The following is a 20,062-nucleotide window of genomic DNA, read 5'->3' on the forward strand; positions in this document are numbered from 1 at the left end:
AAAAAATAAGAAGCTTATTTTAGATGAACTCTATTCTTGGTAGAAAACAGCAAGACTTTGAGCTGCTGAAATGTGGGAGTTTACATGGACTTGTTTGTCTGCAGCACTCAAATTCTGGCAAGAGATCTGTATGGACAGAGTGAAAATGTGTCAGTGGGAAGACATGAAATCATTACACAGAGCTGTCAGCTCCACTGTCTCTGGAACAATGCAGGCCGCAGGGCTCACGGGCCTGCAAAGTGGAGGAAGCACACAAGGGCACAAACCCTTTGACATCCTCCACTCTACTAAGGAGCCTGGAGTTGGCTATTGCAACGAAGGATAGGACACGGCTAAGACTCTCAGAAATATGCTGATTTAAATTGTATCTCTTATGCAGCCTTTCCCTGCAGGGTTTCTATGGAGTCTTGGGTGGAACTTATTCTCTTATGGCAATCCCACAAGGGATAACAATGCCACTTGTACTACTCCTGGAAGTGAATCTTCTCCCTGGCATGCAACTGACCACAGAGGCAGGGGCTGTTCTTTACTAGCACCTGAGCTGGTGACTCTACTTGCTTCTCCATCCCAAGATGTAAAATGTGTGTTATTTCTCTCACCTCTGTCCTTTTCTAGTAGTCATTAACAATAGTTTAATCTAACTGTTTCCTTGTGTATTTTGGCGTGACACAGTGTTTGAATACCCACTCTAAAACTACTATTTTTGGAATTCTTCATATATAAATTTAACTGGTTCCTTGTCTGACTTTCTCTTTCAATAGATCAGGTTTTGTGAGAGTGTTGTATGTGTGACCAGTAAGTATTGCTTCCAGTACTTGGAAGTTTATCTATTTCAAGACACTTGAGTGATAGTCTATAATTTGGTAAATATTCCCTAGATAAGCCTATCCCAGAGTTCATTTGGTATAGTTAGGCATTTGAGTCTCCACTCTTGTTGATGCTATTGACTTCTGTCATAGTTAAACAGAGGGCCTGGTTCTCCAATGCTTTGCACTTTGAATAGTCAAGCACATTGTTATTATTTTTATGATCAAAGCATGACCTCTAGTCATGGACCAGGATCCCATTTTGCTAGGTGCTGTACAAACACACAACAAAAAGATGGCCATCTGTTTAAAGTGGGTGTGAAACACTACTCTTCTAATTGAGTACAGTTTTACACTCTTTGCACATCTCTAAATGGTTAGCCAATGTTTAAGGCAGTAAAGGATCAGGCCCAGATTTGTTTCAATATGTCCAGGAGTTTCTAGTTAAAACATATTTTTCTAGTCCTAAATGCCTTAATTGAATTATTTTTAATCTCTTTTCTCTATATGTGAAATGGGTTACTAGTTTTCATTCTTTCTGTTCCTTCAAACTTCACTGTAAATCCACTATTCTTAATTTCTCTTTGCTGGTTAACTTTTTTTTTATTTCTATTTTAAATCCTGTCAGTACCTCAGTATGATTTGTCTGACTGGATTTCAGTTTTTTTCCCCATTCCTAAACTGATTGTCAAGTAGCACGTGTTTGCACAAAATGTCTTTATCTATGCTATTTTGACACTGGTGTCTGACATTTATATTCAGTAACATCAATCATCCACTGTTTTATCCAGTTATTCATTGTTTTGAGGTGATGTGATTATGATTTCATTGTCTCTGTAACCATGGTATCACTGTTTGGTTTAAAACAAACAAAAAATTTGATAACTTGGTCCACAATCTGTTTATTTCATTAAACAACATAAATGAATAAAATATTGTTGTCATCTAAGAAAGGCACAAGTAAATGTGTGTTGAGATTGAGAACTGTTTGTGTATAGAATACCACATTGTCCTGTGTTGGTATTGCTTGTGACCCAAGTTTGGAAGGATCAAATGATAACTTGACAGAATTTGTAATACTCCACAGACATTTTGGAGACCAGAGGCCAGATTCTAAATGGGGTAAAATAACTTAAATGGTGTTATACCAATTTATAGCATCTGAGGATCAGGCCTTATTCTTTTAGCACTGTCTTTAAGTATTCCTTTAAATATTTCATTTGTATCTGCATAATTTTTCTATCCCAATTGCATGCATTGGGGTAAGGGGTTAATTAGTATGGAGTATGGCTGTTGTGATAGGTTTGGTATGAGCTTTCCCATAACTCTCTAACCCTTTTCTGTTTTAAGTGGAGCCATTTCCAGAGCAGGTGGCTTCAGGTCTTATTTCAAAACATAGCATTAATAAGCTTTCTGGATGTGTGTGTTTCACCTTTCCCTACCTCCACTGACTTGAAGCTTCATCTTTTTTTTTCTCTCTGAGACTTGTTTTAGGGTGTGATCTTATACCGATTCATCTTGCCAGGTACAAGCAAGTCACAGCAACGTGTCATCACTTCTCTGTCATTATGTAGCTGGCTGGCACTCTATGCCATATTTATTGTAAACCTCGCATGCATTTTCTATGTGGAAATATCGATAACTAAATTCTGGAGCTGTGTGAAATATTATGATTTTATTGTTGTCAATTTATAGAAATATTTGACAAATTGGAGCAACTCTGAAATTGTTGACACATCATGCCATGTGTACTGTATATCATTTGGATTTGGGTAACCAAGTATTGTGTAGAGATGCTTAAAATTTAGAGCTGTATTTGTTGATCACATAAAATCCACAAAATTAATCAGGGAACCAGAACTAGCTAAACCTACTCCATGAAGTCTTAAAGGTTAGTAGCAACTACTCAGAGGGAAAAGATGTATTTTGTGTGCTCTCTCTCTCTGAGCCGTTCAGAAAACAGCATCTGTGATGACCCTTGCTGTAGTGTATGACAGGAGTGTTCTGTGTTCCCACTGAAATCCACCCAAAATTCCTGGGGGTGGGGGCAGTAGCCATCCTTGGCAGCTCCCTGAAACACAAAAAGGGACAGCAATCGTGCCACCAGAACCGTTAGAATGAGTAGCAGGATACTGGTCTTCCCCACCAAAAGACATCAATACAAGTGATTGGGGTTTGCTGGGTGTCTGCCACAGGGTTGTTTCGTTGGGGAGGGTTTGGATAACAGACCCCCACATGGCTTGGTAAGACAATTTAGCTAAGCATATTAACTCTTGCACTTTTTGTGGTTTCCATATCACTGGACTGATAACTTTGTTGTGAGGAGACCTGTTTCCTGGGTGTGTTTACAGAAAGCTTTTAATATGGAAATTACTTGACACTGTAACTCATGATTTTTTTAAAATGTATCAGGGGTAGCCGTGTTAGTCTGTATCCACAAAAACAAGGAGGAGTCGAGTGGCACCTTAAAGACTAACAGATTTATTTGAGCATAAGCTTTCGTGGGTAAAGACCTCATTTCTTCAGATGCATGGAGTGAAAGTTACAGATGCAGACATAAATATACTGACACATGAAGAGAAGGGAGTTACCTCACAAGTGGAGAACTAGTGTTGACAGGGCCAATTTGATCAGGGTGGATGTAGTCCACTCCCAACAATAGATGAGGAGGTGTCAATTCCAGGAGAGGCAAAGCTGCTTCTGTAATGAGCCAGCCACTCCCAGTCCCTATTCAAGCCCAAATTAATGGTTTTAAATTTGCAAATGAATTTGAGTTCTGCTGTTTCTCTTTGAAGTCTGTTTCTGAAGTTTTTTTGTTCAAGTATAGCTATTTTTAAATCTGTTATAGAATGTCCAGGAAGACTGAAGTGTTCTCCCACTGGCTTTTGTGTGTTACCATTCCTGATGTCCAATTTGTGTCCATTTATTCTTTTACATAGGGACTGTCCGGTTTGGCCAATGTACATGGCAGAGGAGCATTGCTGGCACATGATGGCATATATAACATTTGTAGACATGCAGGTGAATGAGCCTCTGATGGTGTGGCTGATGTGGTTGGGTCCTCTGATGGTGTCACTAGAGTAGATATGGGGACAGAGTAGGCAACGAGGTTTGCTACAGGGATTGGTTCCTGGGTTAGTGTTTCTGTGGTGTGGTGTGTAGTTGCTGGTGAATATTTGCTTTAGGTTGGGGGGCCGTCTGTAAGCAAGGACTGGCCTGTCTCCCAAGGTCTGTGAGAGTGAGGGATCGTTTTCCAGGATAAGTTGTAGATCGCTGATGATGTGCTGGAGAGGTTTTAGTTGGGGGCTGTACGTGATGGCCAGTGGTGTTCTGTTGTTTTCCTTGTGGGGCCTGTCCTGTAGTAAGTGATTTCTGGGTACCCATCTCGCTCTGTCAATCGGTTTCCTCACTTCCCCAGGTGGGTATTGTAGTTTTAGAATGCTTGATAAAGATCTTGTAGGTGTTTGCCTCTGTCTGAGGGATTGGAGCAAATGTGGTTGTATTGTAGAGCTTGGCTGTAGACAATGGATCGTGTGATGTGTCCTGGATGGAAGCTGGAGGCATGTAGGTAAGTATAGCGGTCAGTAGGTTTCCAGTATAGGGTGGTGTTTATGTGACCATCACTTATTTGCACTGTAGGGTCCAGGAAGTGGATCTCTTGTGTGGACTGGTCCAGGCTGAGGTTGATGGTGGGGTGGAAATTGTTGAAATCCAGGTGGAATTCTTCAAGGGCTTCCTTCCCATAGGTCCATATGATGTCATCAATATAGTGCAAGTAGAGGAGGGGTGCTAGGGGACGAGAGCTAAGGAAGCGTTGTTCTAAATCAGCCATAAAGATGTTGGCATACTGTGGGGCAATGTGGGTACCCATAGCAGTGCTACTGACTTGAAGGTATAAGTTGTCCCCAAATCTGAAATGGTTGTGGGTGAGGACAAAGTCACAAAGCTCAGCCACCAGATGTGCCGTGGCCTCATCAGGGATACTGTTCTTGACAGCTTATAGTCCATCCTCATGTGGAATATTGATATAAAGAGCTTTTACATCCATGGTGGCCAGGATGGTGTGTTCAGGAAGATCACCAATGCATTGTAGTTTCCTCAGAAAGTCGGTGGTGTCTCGAAGATAGCTAGGAGTGCTGGTAGTGCAGGGTCTGAGGAGAGAGTCCAAATAGCCAGATAATCCTGCCGTAAGAGTGCAGATACCTGAGAAGATGGGGCGTCCAAGGTTTCCAGGTTTCTGGATCTTGGGTGGCAGATGGAATACCCCTGGTCGGGGCTCTGGGGGTGTGTCCGTGTAGATTTGTTCCCGTGCTGTAGCAGGGAGTTTCTTGAGCAGATGGTGTAGTTTCTTTTGGCATTCCTCAGTGGGGTCAGAGGATAGTGGCCTGTAGAATGAGGTGTTGGAGAGTTGCCTGGCTGCCTCCTGTTGATAATCCGACCCGTACATTATGACTACAGCACCTCCTTGGTCAGCCCCTTTATTATGTTCAGAGTTGTCTTAGGCTGTGGATGGCGTTGTGTTCTGTACGGCTGAGGTTATGGGGCAAGTGATGCTGTTTGTTCACAATTTCAGCCTGTGCATGTCTGCGGAAGCACTCTATGTAGAAGTCCAGTATGTCATTTCGACCGTCTGGAGGAGTCCACGCAGAGTTATAATGTACAGGTCGTAAGAACAAGTAATGCTTTGAATATGCTATGGGATCTTGAATAGGATTGCTTATCACGTTCCACACCATAAATACATAACCATTATGTTCTCAGCCTCAGACTGGCTTCCCTGATACCAGCTACTTAAACTTAGTTTAAAGACCACATCATTTTAACTAGTTCCCTTTGTGGAAGCCTGCAAATCTGTGGACTTTAGGGGACGAAGAGGAAGAGATCCATGACTAGGACTCCTACGTGCTATGGTAATACAAATAAAGTGCTGCCACTCCTCCCCTTTATATTCATTAGAGTGGTATTTAGGGCACTCACCTGGCCAGATCTGAATCCCTGCTCTAGAGCAGAAACTTGAACACAGATCTTTTCTCACACCCTGCCAGGTGAATGTCCTAACTACCAGCATACTGGGTACTCTGGGGTGGGTCTGTGTCTCTCTCCTGTTGAAGGTGTTCCATGCTGTATGAAATTACTTGAAAAGTCATTGGTGCAGGGACTGGAATCCAGGTGTCCCCTGCCCTCTCCCCATTGAGTGCTCTAACTACTGGGCTGTAGAGTCACTCATTCTCTAGTCCAATGGATAGTTAAGTATCTTATACAAAGGGGAACAGTTTCAACAGGACTAGTGCCTACCCTGGAATATAGCCCAACGGTTAGGACACTCACCTGGGGCGGGGGGGGGAGGGAGACCTGCAGTGAAGTCCCTGCTCCAGAGCGGCTATTCAAACCCATGTCTCCCACCTCCACACAGAGTGGCCTAACCACTGCTCCTTAGTTTTGTGAATTATGTCTGAATCCCCTGGTCAATGTAAAAAGTTTTCATTTTTTCGGCTGTTTTGATAATGTCAAAATGAACCAATTCAACATTTCCAAAATTATTTTTGTTTCAACCAAAACAACTTGCCAAAATCAACAGGAATTAACAAAATGTTTCAGTCAATCCAAATGTGTTTATTTTTGCTGAAATATATATTTGACTGAAATTCCTTCCTGCTCTAGTGAGTCGGAAAATAAATGACTAAGGGAGAAAGTAAAGAGCCAGGTTCATAGGTGATTAACAATATTAAGTGGAAATATAGTGAGGCATTAACATGAGAATTGACATCAACAGTGTAATCAAACATGCAAGCAAGAGCTTGCGAGCAGGACAACTGAAACAAAACAATGGGGGGGCCGGGAGTGGAATAGAGAATTAATATAATCAAATAAATCCCCCTATCAATGACACTTTAAATATGGCAATCTATCATCACAATAGTGTATGGGCAAACTGATTCCTTCTTTACAACATGCCCAGAGACTAGTTAACATACAATCAAGGGAGTATAGGAGATGGGGTTATATGTAACCCCTTTTTATATAAAAAGGACTAAATGGAACAAAGAAACATTCTCTATTGCCCTAAGTGAGCACAGTTTTTGGATCCGTAATCTTAGTGTAGTCCAAAAAGGGCTATTACATTTCAAAAATGCAAGTTTCCCTCTCAACATGTCTATTTTTTTCATAACTATATTTCCAATTTTCGGGAACCAGATGCTTAATTTAACTGGTATGTAGACTTCCAATTAGCTGCCAGAAACAGAAATGTGGTAAGTGTCAGGACAATGCAAACTATATCTTGATCTATGAACTGAATTCCAAATAGGTTCATTTGCCCATACTCAAAAGGCTATGTATATGGTAAGTATGGCATGTCCACGAAATATGTAGGAATGTTTCTGCAGTATTGCTACACAAGCAAAAAAACAGATAGTTTTGACATGAGCTGTGTGCATTCGAGAAGATACTGACTTCATTGTGTACACTGAGAAGATTTTACAGATTTAAAAGCAACACTGAAGATTGATTGAAATGTGGATGTTGAAATCACTGCTTCAAGGCTGTAGGTTCAGAATATATTTCTGCTATACAGAAATCTCCACTGTTTTGATTACTCTGAGTGCAAATATAGTCTTATATATTCAATACAATTTTTATTCATTGATTCAAGGTATACAGAAGAGTTACTGCCTATTTTGCATGGTAACAGGATTGTTCTGAAGTACTTTAAGAATTTTTCATATAATACTTCTTGTTGGGATGTTTGTACTTTGACCTAACTATGGGACTTACTCATGTTGAATAGTACTTTACACCATGAGTATTCCTACTTTATTCAAGTAGAGCTCTATTGAGTGTGAGTAAGAGTATCAAAGCATGTTACCAAGTATTCGCAATATCATTTAGATATTTTAATTTGTACATTCAAGTGTGCAAAGCTCAACAGAACTTGTAGTATTCATGATCTGGTTTCTCTCTCTGTCTCTCATTCTCATGCATATCTTTAAGAATACATATTTAAGTAATTCCTAAATCACACTCGTCATCTGATTACTTACTGGATATAGCAATGCATTTTATGCAGTTTCCTATGAGATCTTACTTGTAAAATGAAACAAAATGTGCTTGTCTGTCAAAGGAATAACTTTTAATGGTGGTGAATTGAGTTTGGGGTTCACTTGAATGTGCAATTACTAAATTGGGAATAGTTGCAAACAGCATAAGGCCAAAAATAAAGGGCACTAAAGAGTTTAGAAATATGTATGGGTGGGTGTGAGCAAAACAGTGGTGTGCGGTGCTTGGGGGTGGGGGATAAAATCAAGCCAGTTCTATTTAGTTGCTCAGAGAGAGATTTAGACATCCAAGTCTTTAGGTCTCTTTTTTTGCTTGTTCTACTTCAGAGCGGCACTGATCACAACAGGATTCCTAAGATGGAATCAGAGTTCACACTTGCTGAATTCGCTCCATTTACTGATAATTTTCAGTTTTGATTTCAATGGAATTAGGTTCCTACTCACTCTTGAAAATCCCAGTAGGTGCTTATCTGCATCTCTACATGCCTAAATACCTTTTAAAAATCTGTTTAGTGGTGTTTGCAGTGGTGGTGTAACAGGGTTGGTCCCAGGATATTAGAGAGATAAAGTGAATGAGTTAATATCTTTTTATTGGACCAACTTCTGTTGGTGAAAGAGACAAGCTTTTGAGCTACATTGAGCTCTTCTCCAGGTCTGGGAAAGGTATTCAGTGTCACAGCTAAATATAAAGTGGAACAGATTGTTTAGCATAACGGACACATTTAAAATGAAGTGGTCCCTTAGAATATGTGTTAATGTCCTCACGCTAAACAATCTGTTCTACCTTGTATTTTGCTGTGACTCTGAGCTCTTCAAGTCTGGGAAAATCACTCCGTGCAGCTTGAACACTTGTCTCTTTCACCAACAGAAGTTGGTCCCATAAAAAATTACCTCAACCACCTTGTCTCTCTCTTTAAAAATCTGTCCACTTACCCTTTCTCCGTATAATGCAAGGGAGAAAATAATCTTTTATCTGCACCAAGCCCTGCACCCACCTGAGCTGTACTTAAGTAATTAGGGTAAAATCCATTCCCCCACCTGCATAAAGGCACTATAATCTGGCGCTAATATGTTTAGAAGGCAAAAGGTAGTGAAATCAACAATGCTAACACATGGGGCCAGGGTGTGCAGTTACCTTCCTCACACACAGTTAACGTATACACATAAGGTTTTATTTCATTCAGGCTGTTGCTTGGGGTTTGGGAATGACTGGATGAATGTAAAGGTAAATGTCATAGTCCCTGCCCATTATGGCTTTCTGTGATGGCCTAAGCAGGTCTGGTTTGGAGACTATTGCCACAACATGTATGGACTGCATCTTATATAGCCCTTCTGGCCACAGTTTCCTCCTGCAATTAGGGTGACCAGATAGCAAGTGTGAAAAATCAGAGTGGGGGGTAATAGGTGCCTATTTAAGAAAAAGCCCTGAATATCGGGACTGCCCCAATAAAATCAGGACATGTGGTCACCCTACCTGCAATCACCTTAGGTAGTGGGGGAAATCTTGCACTGGCCCTCCATCCCCTGGTTGAATTTGAGCTTTCATACAGGCCCTAAGTTAGTTATGGATACAGCATGATGGAAGCTCTTCACATGGGGTGAATTTCTCCCCTGTGCACATTTGGTGTTAGTTAATTTTAAAAGGTGGGAAAAGAACATTGTTAGTTTTAAATGTGGCAATTTGAGTGAAAAATCATCTAGGCCCCATTCAGGAAAGCAGTTAATGTGCTTTGGTGAATGTGGATAGACTGCTGAATCAGGGTTGGAGGAAAACTATATATAGGGGAACTAAAATTTATTTGTTTTTGAAATATCATGTTTCGAAACGCCTTAGAAGCCGGGATGCCCTTTCAGCTGGTCACCTTTCTAAATTATTTTTGCAACCTAGATAATTTAAGAGGAATTTGATTAAAAAAAAACAGGTTGGAAGCCCAGATGCCTCTGGAACTTTTCTTCTCCTTCAGAAAGCTATCCAAATACACTGACATGTCAGATCCATGGAAACTTGTCCATCTGAAGACATTGCAAAAATAAAACCCAGTCAATAAATAGTTGTCCCCAACAAAACGAAAAAGAAAAAAAAACACTAGATTGCTAACGTGTGTTGAGAATTCATCATGGACATTCTGTTAAAAACAGACTCCGCTAATCTCCTGTGGATGAAATCTTGGCCCCATTGAAGTGGAGCTCCTGATATTGACTCTAATGGGGCCAAGATTTCAGCCCCTATATTTAACAAATGTGTGCAACTGAAATTAATCAAAACTGCTTACTTGATCTTTGGTTTTTGATGAAAAATAGCTTCAGTCTCTCTTTAAATGTATTTTCATTCATATAAAATTCAACTTGTACCCTGAAACAGAAAATAGAGTATTAGAATTAAACAGTCAATCTATAAATGATTATATAGATACAATTGCACCACAAAATATCAGCATTTTCATGTGATTCCTCTTAACATTTTTTTTAGCATAAATTTAGAGGGACATATTAAGAATGAAGTAAAATGCACGTTTAAGCACTTGGAACATACTGATTAGAATAATTAGAAGTTAAATGCTAAAAAGACCTTATGTCATCTCATCTATCCTCTGGAAATGCAAGATTTGTTCCCTACGCTACTTAGCATAGTGTTTGGCCTGTAATAGCTTTCAAAATCATAAGCACTAGAGTTTAATACTTCCCTTGAACGACTGTTCTGCAGTCTGAAAGATCTCTGTCAGGAAGTCTTCTCTAATATTTAATATAAACTTCTCTTTTTCTTAGTTTAATTCCATGACTGTTGTTTAATATGATTGCTTTCAATAATTCCTCTCATTTCTTTCTCAATGTTTACATCTTTCAATCATCTTATGGTGGGTACCTCATCCCCACCCTGTCTCCTTGAAACCATGATTTGAGCTGCTTACAGAGTCCTTCCCCTGTTCGTGGCACTCAAGGGATTTTTTTAAAAGGCCCTTTTTCCTCTCCTTCCCCTGGGAGAGGGAGAATCAGAGTAAAAGAAAAAGGCAAAGGTGGTCAGTCTCTTAGGCAGTCTTTTGGTCTCTCCTTTGGGTTTTGGCTAATCTGCAGGTATACTGTCTTTAATCAGGAGTAGGGTCTGCCTCCAACTCTTCCTTTTGGTCACCCCTGCTTTATACCTGGTCCATACAGTCTCAGGGGCTGCAAGTTCTGCAGTTGTCTTCCTCTTGCTGGTCTGTCCACGTAGCCAGTGGTCTCTCAGGTATAGCAATTTTCTCCCTAGTCACCACCTCTTCCTGTGGAAGGCTTTCCCTTTTTAATCTTCCTCCCTCCAGGCAGATCAAGTCCCACAGATAGATCTCATTAGTGCTGGCTTAGCCCAGAAGGGCTCATTAGCTGCCGCCTCTATGAGACTGAGGAAATTACCCCTCACAACCTCATCCCTGCAGTCCTGGGACAGGTAATCTCCATCTCTGATTTTCTGTGAAAAGAAACTGGCATTAACACAGTCCTTTCCCATGTGGTGTTGCACTCTGAAACTATGGGTTTGTAGCACCAGGTACCATTGACTTATACATGGATTCACATCTTTTATGGTTTGGAGCCAGTAGAGGGGAGCATGGTCTGTGATCAAGGAGAAGGGGCTACCTGGCAGGTAATACCTGAGAGAATCCATGGCCCATTCAATCACCAGTGCCTCCTTTTCAGTAATTGAGTAGGCCTTTTCTCTAGGGAATACCTTCTTAGTCAAGTATGCAATTGGGTGTTCTTCTTCAGTGTCTTCTGAGAGCATGGCTCTTAGGCAGACATGCGAGGCATCTATGTGCAGTATGAATTCACAAGAAAAATCAGGGCTGAAGAGCACTGGTGCCCAGCATAACTGCACTTTCAGTTCATTAAAAGCTTCCTCCCTGTTCCAATCCCACCAGATCTTCTTTGGGTGGTGTACCTTTAATTAGGTCTGGAAGGTAGGCTGAGATTGAGGTAAAACTGAGCATAAACCTCCAGTAATAAATTGCAAGGCTGAGAAAATACCTCATTTGCCTCTTCTTCCAGGGAATTGGGTATGCTATTAGGGCCAGTGCCTTGTCAATCACTAGTTTCATGAGGCTGCACCCTATGTGGTACTCCAGACTGGGTACCTCAGTCATGGCTAGTTACATGTTGTGGGGCTGGCCCTAAGACTTGCATCTTGAAGGGTCTTTAACTCTGCCTTTCAGTATTGCAAGTGGTCTCCCCAGTGTGACAAAGTTCCTCCTCTGCCTTGGTGGGTCCTATGCTTATTGGTGGATTTGCTCACCTCAGATTCACAGCAGCCGTCAGTTTGGCCATTTTTTGCTAGTGGCTCAAACCTGCCATTCTCTCAGCTAACCTCATCACTGGCCAGCATGGGGAAAGGGAGGAGAACAGTCTCCGCAGTCTCTGCTGACCCACCTAGTGGGTTGGGGGATAGGCCAGGGACCATCCCCTCTGGTGGGACCCACAGTCCAAGTCACTTCCTCTTGTCTCAAACAGGGAGTTGAGGGGGATGGGGAGAACCCAGGCCTGCCCTCTACTCTGGGTTCCAGCCCAGGGCCCTGTGGATTTTAACTGTCTACAGTGTCTCTTGTAACAGCTGTGTGACTGCTAAAAGCTCCCTGGGCTACTTCCCCATGGCCTCCTCCCAACACCTTCTTTATCCTCACCACAAGACCTTCCTCCTGACATCTGGTAATGCTTGTACTTCGCAGTCCTCCAGCAGTAAGCCTACTCACACTCAGCTTCTTGCACCTCTTGCTCCCAGCTCCTCACATGCGCCACACTAACTAAACTAACTTTTTAAAACCAGGTGCCCTGATTAGTCTGCCTGTCCTAATTGAGTCTGGTAGCTTCTTAATTGGCTCCAGGTGTCCTAAATAGCCTGCCATAATTGGTTCCAGCAACTTCCTGATTCTTCTGGAAGAGCCCATTATCTTATTCAGGGAAAAGTGACCTGTTTAATCTGGGGCTAATATATCTACCTTCTATCACTCTCCTGTATTTATTACGCTTTTGGCTACACTTTTCCCCTCACCTTTTTATTTACACACTTCCCATCCGTGGCCCCACAAAATCGCGAGATCTCCTGGTTAACCTCCTCCTAGCCTTAGCTAAAACAGCCATTTATAAAACCAGAGAGGGGAGGTTGGCCAATGAAGCGTCCTGCGACTGTAGGGCTGTTTTCCGATCCTCAGTACATTCACGTATCCGGGCGGAGTTCCTCTGGGCGGCGTCCACCGACTCCCTTGACGCCTTCGAGGAGCGGTGGGCGCTGTCCGAGGTTCTCTGCTCGGTGACCCCGTCCAGTTCCCTCCGTCTGACCCTTTGATTGAGGGGAAGAGCGAGAGACCCCAGCCGTTGCCGCTGTGGATACCATCATTACTGTCACCTAGGAGGGGCCCTATCACACGTGGGTGTACGTCTGCCCCACCCCCAAACCGCCCACCCCGCAGCCGTGCCCATCTTGTCAGGCACTCTCAGGAGAGGAATAATCGGCGACACTGGGCGTGGCACTAGGTAACTCGAGGGGGTGGAAGACCATGAGTGTCGAGGAAGCCCCCCCGCTCTAGGCCACCAGGTAACTCAGGAGGGTGGAAGACCACGAGTGTCGAGGAAGCCCCCCCGCTCTGGGCCCAGGCTAGCCTGAACACTTCTCCCTCCTGAAGGCTGCTGTGTTATACCTTGTGTTTGCTTTTGTTTTGTTGCATAGTTTTGCTTTATCCTTTTTGGTGATTCTTTGTAAGTGTTACACAAATAAAATTCTTTCTGCTTCAAAAAAAAAATCACTCTCCTGTAGCCATCTGGCCTGACCCTGTCACACCACGTAGGACTATGAATGACAGTGTTTTCTGTGTAGGCCTCAGCATTTTGGTGGTGCCACCTTTTTAGTAACCCAGGGAAAAGCATGCCAATTGCTTAGTTTGGGGGCTAGGGGAAGATTACATTGCTCTTTAATAACAAAGTGCTTATCTTCATTACTGCTGTTACATTTTTAACAGGAGACATTTATTACTTGGTTGCTGTTATGCAAAATATACAATCTTTATCTTCAGTGAGTTTTTTTCAGGTAAGTAAATAAAGCAACATAAACTATTAGATGAGGGACTTCCATTTAAAAAGGAACACTGTGTTACTGATCTCTTGACATGGTTTAAATTAATCTCACATCTTTTTGGAAAGAAAATTGCAGTAGTCACTTACCATGAAACAATACATGCTAAAAGTAAGCAGTGATATAATAATGAGGAAAGAGAATGTGGGGGCGAATCACTTTCCTATCAACTGACATTGAGTCTCCCTGATAGCCTGCCAGCAGCTGTCTACTTCTCCTTCCCTTTCCTTAGCAACCACTGCTTACAAGCAGATTGGGATTCCACAGTGTGGTGGTTTCCATGGCAAAATGGATTACAAATGCAGCTCACTTGTAAATTCAACTCCCTCTTTTTTTAACTGAAGTGAAAACTATAAGTGGGTTCTACATTTGCAGAAGCTGTAGTTAAATGTGATAGCTAGATAGAGATATTATACATATACAGTGCATCTAATATCCTATGTTAACTTTGACTTAAGCCTACAGCAGAAAGAACAATAGCACAGACTTCCAGAGAGATAGCCTTTGGTCTGGCATTAACTAGATTATATACAATAATTAAGACAGAATGAATGGTTTGGGGAGAAGCCCATTTGTGTCAGTTAGGGCAGAAACATCTGGGTGGAATTTCATCCTTAGCTTGCATCCGATGAAGTGAGCTGTAGCTCACGAAAGCTTATGCTCAAATAAATTTGTTAGTCTCTAAGGTGCCATAAGTCCTCCTTTTCTTTTTGTAGATACAGACTAACATGGCTGCTACTTCTGCATTTCTTGTCTCTTCAGAATTTGAGGAGAGAACTGTCTGCTTAAATTTGTGTGGCATTCTTCTTGTCTCATATTAAGATATACCAATATCACATGTTAGTGCTTAATATATCACTTTAACTCTGAGAAGTACAACTGGGGAATGAATTGTTGGAGGTAAGAAATGTGAGCAAACATCTACAATATTGAAATGCTTCATATTAGAGAGAGCACCTAACAGCTTTAGTCCATGCCCATTACAATCACTTCAGTCTCTCCTGCGTTTACTCTTTCTTGCCTGGTATTATCTGCTTTAGTTAACATAGATCAGATGGTAAATACCTGCCATAAGAAATATATACTCTTCCAGAAGAGCACATCAAAAAGCAAGAATGACCCAGTCTTGCAATTCATGCTAGCATATTGCTTCTACACTATCAAAAAAAAAGAGTATAGCATGTTCTCAATCACCAACAGAACCTTTTTAGCATCTTTTCCCTAGAAATCTTCCATTCAAGCACTGATCAGACTGAACCTGCTTAGCATAAGAAGCCTGATTATTACAGGAGTCATTGCTATTCATTTTATGGCTGTTTGTCTCTTTAAAATGAGAATCAAATCGCTTAGTTAATATTTTTTTTCTTTGACATAGTACATAATGGAGTTTATTGTAGATGTTAATAGGCTCAGATTATTAAGTATTAGTTGCTAAGGGAGTTTTAAATGAATGAGTGAGGCTCATATGGTGATTTTTTTGTAAATCCTCTGCATTTACATAGCAGTAGTACATTTTTCTAGGATTTGGTTGTGCCTGGTGGTGTCACTTTATCAAAAATGAATGTATTCAGACCAAACGGTGATAACATAATATGTACACACAATTTGTAAACCTACTGACCTCTGGAATGTATCTTTTCTGTTCTATACTCCCAAGTAAATAATACCAGCAAATCTTTAATCTCTCACTTTTTTCTGTTCTTGATAGAAAGTGAGAAGGAAATTATAGTTCTTTGTTCTCCTTATCAGAAAGTAATCTAAGGAGATGGTCGAGTGCTATTTCTTTTGGTTAGAGATGGATTAATTCCAAGGCCAGAAGGGACAACTGAGATCATCCAGTCTAACCTCCTGTATAACACAGGCAGCAGGACATTCCCAAAGCATATCTTTTTTAGAAAAACATCCAATCTTGATTTTAAAAATTATCCTAGTCTGAATCTGTCTGTCTTTAGCTTCCAGCCATTGGCTCGTTTTATACCTTTTGCTGCTAGATTGAAGAGCCCATTATCAAATATTTGTTCCATATAAAGGTACTTACAGACCATTCAAGCTAGTCCTTAACCTTCTATTTATTAAGCTAAATAGATAGAATCAAGGAGCTCAATAATTAAAAGGCATGTTTTCTAATCGTTCTCATGGCTCTTCTCTGAACCCTCTCTAATATTTCAGCCTCCTCCTTGGGTTGTGGACATCAGAACTGGACACAGTATTCTAGCAGCAATTGCACCTGTGCTAAATAAAGAGATAAATTAACCTCTGTACTCCTACTCAAGATTCCCCTGTTTACGCATGCAAGGATCTCATTTGCCCTTTTCGTCATGGCATCACACTAGGAACTCATGCTTAGCTGATTATCCACCCCAAACCCTAAATCTGTTTTACAGTCATGTAAAGTATGTAAAATAAGAGCAAATTAAGATGCCATTGAGTTATTTTCTTGTATTGCTATCTATGTCACAGATTTCAAATACTCCATGGAAACCCTGGCTTTGTAAACTCAAGAACAGATTTTATTTAGTATGACTTTTGATCCAATCTCCTATTTACCCAGATAGGTGCTTATAGAATCCTAGACTCATAGGACTGGAAGGGACCTCGAGAAGTCATCTAGTCCAGTCCCGTGCACTCATGGAAGGACTAAGTATTATCTAGACCATGCCTGACAGTGTTTGTCTAACCTGCTCTTAAAAATCTCCACTGATGGAGATTCTACAACCTCCGTAGTCACTCTGATTGACGCTGTTCCCAAATAAATGATTTAAGTTCTTGCCTTTCTCAGGACACCACACAATGTGTTTTCAAAGTTTCTTCCATTTAATAATAACTAATTTCCAGCGATATTCCTCATGCTAAGCCTATCTAATAGCTCTCCTGTCAGTACAATCTTTCAAAAGAGAAGAAGCTTTTTAAGTGCAACTGAAGTACCAGTATACATTGCAATCTACTTACTGATTCAGAATATAATTCAAGCCGCCCATTTAACATGAGGCAAAGAAAAGTAGAGAGGAAAAGCACCCACTTAAACGTACTCTGTACTTCACTCTGAGAAGACAAGTGTAAGCGGTTCCTAGAACTGACTATAAATCTGTAGTGCCAGTCTGTCTGCAGTAGAAATTCCAGCTGTGCAACTGTAGTCACCTGAAATCTGCTAATGAAAATGTCTATAAACCACCTGCCCATAACTCTTTAGAATGGTATTCTGCTGGTACAATCACACTTTACCTTGCTAGAACAGGAAATATATAAATTCTCTCTCCTCTGTTTAAAGCAACAGCTTTGGGTTAAAGTGATCCCTTCATAATTAATAATATCAGCAATAATTCTCTAAACATGCACAGTGAGAGTTTGAATGTCAACAGCTGTAGCCCAATTACCATTTCCTGACCTTGGGATCAATTCTCCAGTAGAAGTGAGGCTGGGGATCTATTATATTCTTTTAAATTTTACTTCAGCTGCACATATGAGAGGAGAGCCCACACACCTTATTGTATGCACATATGAGAGTAGCCTCCCCTGTTCAGGAGATCTGGACAAAATACTGCTCCTGTTTTTAATCATTTAACCTTTTAAAAAAAAATATGAAGCTTATTTCAATTTGGAGCCTTTTGTAAACTGTTAAGTGTTTTTGCTTGACATTTTCTTTACTGTTAGGATTGCAAAAATGTTATGACTAATATTTAAAATGTCATAAGAATGGCAATACTGGGTCAGACCAAAGGTCCGTCTAGCCTAGTATCCTGTCTTCCGACTGGCCAAAAACAGGTGCTTCATAGGGAATGAACGAAACAGGTAATCATCAAGTGATCCAGCTCCTGTCACCCATTTCCAGCTTCTAGCAAACATAGGCTAGGGACACCATCCCTGCTCATCCTGGCTAATAGCCTATCCATGAACTTATCTAGTTCTTTTTTGCACCCTGTTATAGTCTTAGCCTTCACAACATAATCTGGTGAAGAGTTCCACAGTTTGACTGTGCATTATATGAAGTCCTTTTGTTTGTTTTAAACCTGCTGCCTATTAATTTAATTTGGTGACCCCTAATTCCTGTATTACGAGAAGGAGTAAATAACACTTCCTTATTTCCTTTCTCCACACTATTCAGGATTTTATAGACCTCTATCATATCCCCCTTAGTCATCTCTTTTCCTAGTTGAAAAGTCCCAGTCTTATTTATTTTTCCTCAAAGGGAAGCTGTTCCATACCCCTAATGATTTTTGTTGCCCTTTTCTGTACCTTTTTCAATTCCAATATATCTTTTTAGAGATGAGGTGTACCATGGATTTAGGCTAAAGGCAATATATTTTCAGTCTTGTTATCTATCCCTTTCCTAATGATTCCCAACATTCTGTTCGCTTTTTTTTGATTGCCGCCGCACACTGAGTGGATGTTTTCAGAGAACTCTCCACAATGACTCCCAAGATCTCTTTCTTGAGTGGTAACAGCTAATTTAGAACCCATCATTTTATATGTATAGTTGGGATTATGTTTTCCAATGTGCATTACTTCGCATTTATCAACATTGAATTTCATCTGCCATTTTGTTGCTCAGTCACCCAGTTTAGTGAGATCCCTTTGTGACTTTTCACAGTCTGCTTTGGACTTAACTACCTTGAGTAGTTTTGTATCATCTGCAAATTTTGCCACCTCATTGTTTACACCTTTCCCCAGATCATTTTATGAATATGTTGAACAGTACTGGTCCCAGTAGAAATCTCTGGGGGACACCACTATCTACAGTAACTCCTCACTTAACGTTGTAGTTAGGTTCCTGAAAAATGTGACTTTAAGTGAAACAATATTAAGTGAATCCAATTTCCCCATAAGAATGAATGTAAATGGGGCAGTTAGGTTCCAGGGAAATTTTTATTTGCTGTACTGTACAGTACAGTACTATAGTTGGGAGGTGCCCCTGCCTTACCCCACACAGGCAGAGCCCACTGGCACTGGAGACAATGAGGCAGGCAAGGAGGCTGAAGGTGCTGTAAGCTAGGAGAAGCACATTGCGCAGCAGCAGCGGAAGCTTCCCCTACTCTGCAAGCACCAGGGGCGGGGGGCTCAACCCTCCGTCTGCCCACTCCACCCCTTCCCCCAAGACCCCACCCTTAATGCACCTCTTCTTCCTCCTCCCCCTTTACTCCGCACGCCACATCCTCACTCCTCCCCCTCCCTCTCCTGCCCACGGCAATCAGCTGGCTTGCGGTGTTCAGGAGGCAGGGGAAGGAGGGGGAGCCTGCACATCGTGTCCTTGCTCCTTCCCCCACCTCCTGAATGCCGCAAGCCAGCTGATTCTCATGGTCAGGAGACAGGGGGAGGATGGGGAAGGCGCAACTGCACAACTTTAAATGGAGCATGTTCTGTAATTGAGCAGGGACGTAAGATTGAAACAACTTTAAGCAAGAGGACATTAAGTGGGGAGTTATTGTACCTCTCTCCATTCTGAAAACTGATAATTTATTCATACCCTTTGTTTCCTATCCTTGAACTAGTTACTGATCCACGAGCAACCCTTCCTTCTTATCTCATGACAATTTACTTTGCTTAAGAGTCTTTGGTGAGGGATGTTGGCAAAGACTTTCTGAAAATATAAGTATGCTATAACCACTGAATCACCCTTTTCCACATGCTTGTTGACCCTCTCAAAGAATTCTAATAGATTGATGAGGCATGACATCCCTTTACAAAAGCCATGTTGACTCATCCCCAACAAATCATATTATGTATGTGTCTGAATTTTGTTCTTTACTATAGTTTCAACCAGTTTTAGGCTTACTGGCCTGTAATTGCCGGGATCGCCTCTGGAACCTTTTTAAAAAATTGGTGTCATATTAGCTATCCTCAAGTCATCAGGTACAGAAGCTGATTTAATGATAGGTTACATAGCACAGTTAGTAGTTCTACAGTTTCACATTTGAGTTCCTTCAGAACTCTTGGGTGAATATCATCTGGTCCTGGTGACTTATTACTGTTTAGTTTATCAATTTGTTCCAAAACCTCCTCTAATGACACCTCAATCTGGGACAGTCCCTCAGATTTGTCACCTAAAAAGAATGGCTTAGGTTTGGGCATCTCCCTCACATCCTCAATCATAAAGACTGATGCAAAGAATTCAT

At 41.2% G+C, this 20,062-nt stretch overlaps 1 protein-coding gene across 4 annotated transcripts in view; it reads right to left on the bottom strand.

Annotated features, from left to right (window-relative positions):
- The window catches only part of KCNT2 (potassium sodium-activated channel subfamily T member 2), a 276,042-nt gene that overhangs the window by 205,070 nt on the left and 50,910 nt on the right, over positions 1–20,062 (bottom strand). For all 4 annotated transcript variants that reach the window (XM_043552978.1, XM_037907612.2, XM_043552979.1 and 1 more), the window contains exon 2: positions 10,135–10,214. In XM_043552978.1, the coding sequence (XP_043408913.1) occupies positions 10,135–10,214 (80 nt within the window). The remainder of the gene's footprint in view (positions 1–10,134; positions 10,215–20,062) is intronic.

Source organism: Chelonia mydas, chromosome 8 (assembly GCF_015237465.2).
Source record: "Chelonia mydas isolate rCheMyd1 chromosome 8, rCheMyd1.pri.v2, whole genome shotgun sequence".
Classification (NCBI taxonomy): Eukaryota; Metazoa; Chordata; order Testudines; family Cheloniidae; genus Chelonia; species Chelonia mydas.